At 40.1% G+C, this 8,177-nt stretch overlaps 1 protein-coding gene across 1 annotated transcript in view; it reads left to right on the plus strand.

The window, feature by feature from the left end:
* The first annotated feature begins 2,980 nt into the window (after positions 1 to 2,980).
* tspan36 (tetraspanin 36) overlaps positions 2,981 to 8,177 on the plus strand; it is a 6,338-nt gene continuing 1,141 nt past the window's right edge. Inside the window, exons 1-6 of the mRNA XM_068604981.1 lie at positions 2,981 to 3,254; positions 6,075 to 6,266; positions 6,359 to 6,433; positions 7,082 to 7,177; positions 7,643 to 7,789; positions 7,940 to 8,023. Coding sequence (XP_068461082.1) covers positions 3,195 to 3,254; positions 6,075 to 6,266; positions 6,359 to 6,433; positions 7,082 to 7,177; positions 7,643 to 7,789; positions 7,940 to 8,023 — 654 coding nt within the window. The 5' untranslated portion in view covers positions 2,981 to 3,194. The remainder of the gene's footprint in view (positions 3,255 to 6,074; positions 6,267 to 6,358; positions 6,434 to 7,081; positions 7,178 to 7,642; positions 7,790 to 7,939; positions 8,024 to 8,177) is intronic.

Consider the following 8,177-nt stretch of genomic DNA (forward strand, 5'->3'; position numbering starts at 1 on the left):
CATGAGCTTGACGTTGAAGCAGCAAACCGACGGTTTACTGCTTCAGTTGATAAACGCTCTTTTTCATATAATCTACTTTTAAGGTCATAAGCAAATTGTGTTTTGACTTCCTCATGTCAAAGGGAACAGAAAGCAGATGTGAAAACAAGATGCTTTAAAAAGGAAGCTGGTGGTATTTTCACGTGTTTGAGAACAGTGACACGAGGGAGTGTATGTCACCTGGAAAGTCCTGATTGTTTCTGACTCATCGCTCCAACTATCAACAGCGGGGAATTTCTTTATTCTCCTCATTGTTTGTTTTGGATTAATATGTAACGTGCCAACGATGCCATGCATCAATAATGTTCACGCCACTCTTGGAAAACAAAACACTTTAAGGCTGAAAGTAAGCAGGAGAAAATCAATTTTCGGCTGATTTTCATCCTTCAAGTGACTGAATTACTGATCTGAAAAAACATAAACCAATCAGAAATGCCAGTGCAACTCGTTTGTTAATAATAATAATAATAATAATAGTTTCAACTTATATAGCGCTTTTCATGGTACACAAAGACGCTTTACACAATAGACAATAACAGACGGAACAGAACACAAACGGGAAGACAAGAGCTAACAAAAACAAACAGAATATTTAAGGTAATAGAAAAAAGAGAAGTAAACAGAAGAGGCTGCGTGGGGTTGAGCGGAGGGCAGGTGCACAGGTTTATCGGGTTAGTTAGATGTGCTGTTTGCAAAAGCAGTAAAGATAGATTTAAGTGCACTAGTTCTAAATGTTTGTTTATAGGAATGACCTTTTTGCAACACTTTTTACTATGTTATTAATGTTTATTACCTGTAACTATCCTCAAAGAAGCTCCACGTAGCTTATGTTTTTATCTCCTGCTAATAATTCCACCGTGTCCAGGTGAGTCTTACATAAGAAATGACTAACCTTATTTTTTTAAATCTAAGAATGATCTAAGCTGAAATAACAGGGGTTGCATAACTCCAGAGATACAATCAAATCAATCTAGTAATGCATCATTTCCAGTGAGGACACTTCAAATCAAACTGGTGGGAACCAGACGCCTTTTCACTGGAATTGGTCGACCACGACATGACGTCAAGTATTTTTTCAAACTCACATGTAAGATATCACCATGGATGCACCCCACTGAGACGATGTTATCGTCATTCAGCAGTGTGTTCACGTGGAAATCCTCACGGAGTCTGCTCGTTTTTCTGCTTTCTGCTGTGCGCGCTCCCGCCAGGTGCATGCGCGTTTCAGTGGGCGGACACAACTCACCCCCTCAAACAGGACTCCAGCGGTTTGATTGTTACTGAATCTGACCACTAGATGGCAACACGAGGCCACACAACTGACACAACTCTCCACGCGCTGGATACAACTTCAGCATAAAGACTCCGACATTGTGTATCATCAGTTTATGGATTATTATTGCTTTTCACAAAAAAATGCTCTCAAATTTGCTCTCTTTTTTAAGAGCAATTTGCAAATAAAAATTGAGAGCACTTTTTTTTAAGAGAATTTTTTTTGTTTTTGAGAGCATTTTTTTTTTTTTTGGAGCAAATGTTTTTGTTTGAGAGCATTTTTTCTTTTTGAGAGCAAATTTGTTTTTTAAGAGCAATTTTTTTAGATAGATAGATAGATAGATAATTACTTTATATATATATATATATATATATATATATATATATATATATATATATATATATATATACATATATATATATATATAGTTCACGTTTTATATAGTTTATATAGTTCACGTTTTATATATATATATATATATATATATATATATATATATATATATATATTGATATATATATATATATTGATATATTGATATATATATATATTGATATATATATATTGATATATATATATATTGATATATTTGACTCATCTAGTTGAAATCCCACCTTTTCTGTTCACATGTGTACTTATGATCATGCTAAACTCAACTCAGAGTAATCACACACAATTATGAGATACAAAGTAATAATTATTTGATATTTTGTATATTTTTATCCCCAAAATTTGAGTTTCTATCTCATACTTTTTAATTTTTTTTAATCTCATAACCTTTTCTTTTACTTCCGACACCAACAGACTCAGTAAACTGAGGACTTCATAATAAATCCTCTCCGGCCGGTTCCTCCATCAATCTGTCTGTTTGCTGCAACACAGTCCTGTACAGACCAAGACAGTTGAGTTCACGTTTTATTTTTTTAAAACAGAAAGAAAAAAGAATTTGGTTGTTATTTGTCAAAGTAAAACATTGCCGTATACAAATCTCAAATTCAGCTTCAATGACACAATGATATTCATAATGTCACAATTTCCAATATTCGAACGGCTATAAGTAAGATTACAATGCAGTCTTGTTGATACTGACCTCTGCTCTGTCCATGTGTATGGCCTTAAGATTTTACTGTACAGTTTTGGAGAAAATTGAATTCAAATTCAGCTTGAATTAAATAATGATATTCATAATTTCACAATTTCCAATATTAAAACGGCTATAAAAACAGATCCTTACATTTGTAAAGTAAACTTACAATGCAACCTTGTTCATGCTGACCTGTGCTATGCACATGCACATGGCCTGTAACTGTAATTTGGACAATTGTAGTCAGTAGTCAACTTCTCATTTCCCTCCTGGAATGAAAGGTTTTGGGGGTTTTTTTCGTTGTCTTTTTTTAAGTCAACGAAAAAAAAAAGTTTTTTTTTTTTTAAATTTGGTCCTAATTTTTTTTTATGTTGCGGGAATGGGCTTCCATACTTGTTTTTTTTTTTGGTCGTATTTTTTTTTTTTTTTTGTGGTTCTAATTATTATTTGTTTGTGTGGCGGCAGTGGGCTTCCATAATAATGTGTTAATATCTCGATTAACGTTTTTAAAAATGATTGTTTCCCCTCCCGTCGGAGGACGTGGCGTGTGATGTGACGCAGCCTCCCAGCGTGCAGGGTGGGGGGTGGGCCAGTAAAGCAGCTGAGCGCTCGTAGAACCTGCTCTTTACTCTCCTCCCTAAAGCATGTGACCATGTGATCACAGTCGCTGCAGCCAGACAGAGCAAACTTGTGACTACAAGCAGCAGCAGCAGCAGCAGCAGCTCGGCGCCGCGCCTCAGAAAGAAACCGCATCGCAGACTCAACAGTCCTCCGACCTCTTCATCTCCACCACACAACATGGACTGCGGGATCTTCACCTCCAAGACCGTCCTCCTCTTCCTCAGCCTGGTGTTTTGGGTAAGGCGCGGCGGTGTCATCCTTCCACCTGCAGGGAATTGAATTCACACTGATGGCTCTTTTGGGAGGGAGACTGGAAACCCGGCTTTTTTTTTTCTTTTTTTTTTAAGTTTACAAATCAGAGTTATGACTCGATACACATCTTACCCTGTATCACTTCACTGGACTTACTGATTTTGACTGTTGATATAGTTCAGTTCATCGTTTAAAAAAAAAAGAAATAATGAAAAGAAAAGTCGAACTATTTCTTCCAGGCTTTAAGTAACATTTCCCAATAAGGTGCATTCAAGAACAGCTGAGGCCAAAGCGATCAGTCACGTGACTGGATGTAGCCGTTACATGTTCAGGCCAGTCAGCCAGTACTCTGACTCATTAGTGGAGTTTGACCAGTGTTCATTATCTGTGTGTGTGTGTGTGTGTGTGTGCGTGTGCGTGTGTGTGTGTGTGTGTGTGTGTGCGCATGTGCGTGTGTTGTTGTTGTTTGCTCCAATTAGTCGATTCACCACGTCCTTCCCAGTGGTCAGCAAGGCCTTCAGAGGAAATGGGTCTTAAAGGCGCAAAACCCATTCTGCCCCTCTGAGGCTAATGTGTGTGTAATTTGATTACTCTGAGAGGGAGCTGTGCATTTTTACGGGAAAACATGAACCTGCTTTTATCCACATCGACTTTAAATCCTTCCTCTTTCTCAGACTTCTTTCCAATCCGTCGCAATTTATTTTTCCGGTGATGCCTTTTTTCTTGTTTTCCTCACCAGTTGGGCGTCGCGTACAGCATACCTGTACCGTGGAACAACACTATGTGACACACATTGCAGGGTTTCTAGGTTGCAAAGCAAGTTTTGAGTGACCTCGTCTCTTGCCTGAAGCATAAATGTCAACGCGTCACCAGCACATCGAGATTGGGCCTGTTTTCTCATGCACCCTGATAATCTAAACTAGCTTAATCAATGAATTATAATCTAACTAGTAAGGTATTCTTGGGTCAGTGGATTACTGACTTTCTTGAATCAAAGATATCAAGCAACAGTTTCTGGTCCACGTTGTGAGAAAGCACTCATTTTGAACAATGTTAACTGTAATTTGGGCATTGGCGTTATTGAGAATTATTTATTCTTTCATCACAATTTGAACAAAATGTCAAATTGTTCTTTCACTCTTCACCCTGCCTTCCTTACTTAATCATATCATGCAGCTTAACCTTTGTTCAAACCGCACCCAACAAGTTTATTTTACATTCTGAATTTCAAAATAATGGCTTTAAAAGCTCCACTAAAAAAAATGGAATATTCTCATTTGATGCGATTGTCTTTTATTTTCCTTTCAAATTGGGTGATTTTTAAGAGAAAGATCGCAGGTTCAAAGGTCAATGTGTCATGAATGCTTTGAAGCCCATGAGCAGAAATATGATGTCCTGCTTTCTTCACAAAACTTCAATCAAGTCCTCCCTCTGGAACCTGGTCTAAGATGGAGTACGAATACATGGTTCATGCCGGGTCTCACTAAAACCATCAAGAGACATCGCCTCGAGGGGTTTCTCACATTCCAGAGAGGTGGCACCGTGCATGGGCGCTGTGTTGTGTAAGCTTCTTTGTGCTGCTTCTTAGGCACAGGATCAAAATTGCTGGAAAGATTAGGGGTGAGGAGGAGGAGGAGGAGGAGGAGGAGGGGGGAGCAACAACCCCACTGGGATCCCGTGACTGTGGAGTGATTAAGAGAAGTGAGTCATGAGGCTGAAGTGGAGGATGAATGATTGTTCGGCCGCACACACGGGAACAAAGACGAACACACAATCTATAACTCACACCGTTTCGAGGGAAATGATACTAACGGTGGCGCTGATCCGCAGACGCACAAAGGGGATTTCTCACTTTTTAAGTATGACATGTCTTTGTCACACATTCGTCTATCGTTCAAAAATGTACCTGACAACATGTTCTCATATTGTCGCTGAGCATGAAAGCAGGATTTACACAAACATCACAGAGAAAGGTCTCATTTGTAGTTTCAGATTTTGTTTTTGGCTTTGTTTTTCCCCTCCTACTGGGCTTCTTTTATCATACGCAATACAGTGAGTTTCAAATGGCTACATGAAGTCTAGAGTACTGTTTTAAGGGATGATACTAAGGAGCAATTGTTTTCTTAACCATCATCTCTGTTCTTGAAGTTTCTGTAGCTTTAACTGTCGAGAGATTTTTTTGACAGAATTGCATCTATTTCCAATGAAATGAGCAATCCGTTCCCAACCGGCTCCTCTGAGTCCAGTCTGTATTATGTACACAAGAAATTGGAACAACCAGCATGCAGTTTTGTGATTCGTGGGCACATACACTGAGGGCTCACAGCTGAAGTATAAAACGCATAAATGATTACCTAATCCACATCTGAAGGACTATCAGTGACCTTCAAAGCCTGTGTTTATCACATGGGATCACAGCAGATAACAGAGGGGGGAGAAATCTCTTTGTGCTTTTATCTAAACAGTCCTTCAACAAGCAGCTGATCATAGTCGTCATGCCAGCCCAACAAGACCAAACTGACTCAAATCTCATATCAGTGTTCATGATGGGAAGATTTCCAAATGGCTCGTTTCTCTCAGACGTTGGCTATTCCGAAGTGCAGAATATGAACATGAGGTTTTCCGCTACAGCACAGAGAGAAACGCACAGATCATGTGACCCTTCAGTTCTGTCAATGTGCATTGCTATGTGAAATGCAACGGTTAAGTGCACCGAGGTTTGATTAACAACTATGTCAAACATCCAGAAAAATAGGAAACCAAATGTCTAATCAAAAACATGTCTCTGTCTTGTCCTCCCTGCAGGGTGCAGGAGCGGCGTTGGCCTACGTCGGCGCCTACGTGATCAAGAGCTATGACACCTTTGACAGTTTCATTCAGGACAAGTACACGTTGGTCCCAGCAGCGATCATCATCGGCGTCAGCGTGGTCATGTTCATTTTTGGTCTGGTGGGATGCTGCGCCACGCTGCGCGAGTCCAAAGTCGGCCTCAGCTTTGTAAGTGTGTCTGTGTGAGTGTTCGTGAGCTTTCGTTTGTCCTGTTCAGTGTGTGTTACGCACTCATTTCCCCCGCTTTTCTCTCACGGCAGTTCTTTCTGATCATCATGGGGATCTTTGCAGCTGAAGTGGCGGCTCTGGTGTTTAGCTTCATCTACCAAGGCAAGGTGAGTCGCAGATGCCTGTTTTCGGTCCCGCGATGGGCCTCATTCAGCGGAAAAAACACAGACCTATGACATTCACCCATGTTTCTGAGTTTAAAATGTTGTTATGCTGACAAGTTTGTGCAAATATTTTTTTTCCTTCAATTGTAAAGTACAATATATTGGATTTTCTTTTAGCATTTCTATTGGTTACTGATTATAGTGATCAGGGTTACGGATCAAAAAGCTTGAGACAGAATTATTACTATAATAATGCTGTTTAAATGTGACTGATTAGCCTATTTGCACTTCCCACCTAACTGCATTTCAGTACAATACTCTCTGAGGCTTTAGCTTGATTATAATTTGAACTACAATCAATGACAATATAAAAAGACACCACACTAAACGAGTAAAGCACCTTTTTTTGTGTTACTCTACACAAGCTAGGTACTTTACCTTTAGTACTAAAGTACCTTAAGTACCTCCCTTTTAGTACTAAAGTACCTTAAGTACTTCCTCTTCAGAGGCACACGACCCTGTGGGTGTTTACTGGTGATGATTAGGATCAACTGGCTGGATGTTATGAATTGAATCTCCATTGTTTCAAATCATCTCTGGCCCATTTGTACACGGCTGCCAACGTTGTGTTGTATTCTTCGGTCTGTCCAGATAAACGCGAACCTGGAGCGCTCCATGAATGACGTCTTCACGAAGTACGACGGCGAAGGAGCTGAGACCAAAGCTGTTGACTACCTGCAGACTCAGGCTGGTGTTATATTCCACTGTCTATAAAAAGCTTTTTGTTTCTCAGGACTTTCATTCTCTCTCTCTCTTTCTCGCATTCTTTCATTTCCTACTTCTGTGCTTTCATTTTACTCCTCAGTCAAGTTTATTTCTTTTGCCTTTTTAAGGAACAGATACTGAAATAAATGATGCTGTTTTTTTCGTTGCTGATATATTTGTTTTTATTAAAGGCTAGCACTGCATTACAATCTTCCACAAGACATACAAATAATAATAAAAAACGTCCACAAACAACTTCTCCTGCACCCTTTGTGTTCGTAATTGACCAAATTGACACTTCCTGGTCTGTCAAATGCCATTTTTGGGAAATGCAGAAGATTACGCATGATGCTACCTTCTCATAAAGTGTCTTTCCTTTTTGACTTTTTGTCCTTTAGTTGTCTTTTGGTTCGATAATTCACTCCCGTCTGTCCTCTCTTTGTGCAGTTGGAGTGCTGCGGCGTCATGAATTACTCCAGCTGGTCCAACAACACCTGGTTCAGAAGCAACAACAACACCGTACCTGTGTCCTGCTGTAAAAACAGCACTCAGTGCGCTCGCAAACTGGACCAACCGGACCAGCTTTACATACAGGTGAATAACGAGGAAGCACTTGTTCCTCTTTTTGACACAAATACCGGGTGTACACACGGTTCCACTGAGCAGGTTAGCAGGGATTCAAACAAAGAGCTGCACTTCAGGCAGACCTTGTTCAATGATCGTACTTTGTGCCTGTGTTTTTAGGGTTGTGAGGTGAAGCTGGATCTCCTCCTACAGGGTGTGTTGGGCTACGCCATGCTGGTCATTCTGGGCTTCGCCGTCATCAAGGTAAAGACGGACACGGCCAGTTCAGCAGCTGTGAACGAGCGTGGCTGTCATTCCCACTCTGTGGGCGACACGTAGCACTGTAATATTGTGAATAATCTATTCGGATATATCAAATCCAAGCATTTGAGCTGGTCCCGACATATCACATGAAACC

Source organism: Clinocottus analis, unplaced genomic scaffold (assembly GCF_023055335.1).
Source record: "Clinocottus analis isolate CAN_PGR_092001 unplaced genomic scaffold, fCliAna1.0.p SCAF_7, whole genome shotgun sequence".
Taxonomy (NCBI): Eukaryota; Metazoa; Chordata; class Actinopteri; order Perciformes; family Cottidae; genus Clinocottus; species Clinocottus analis.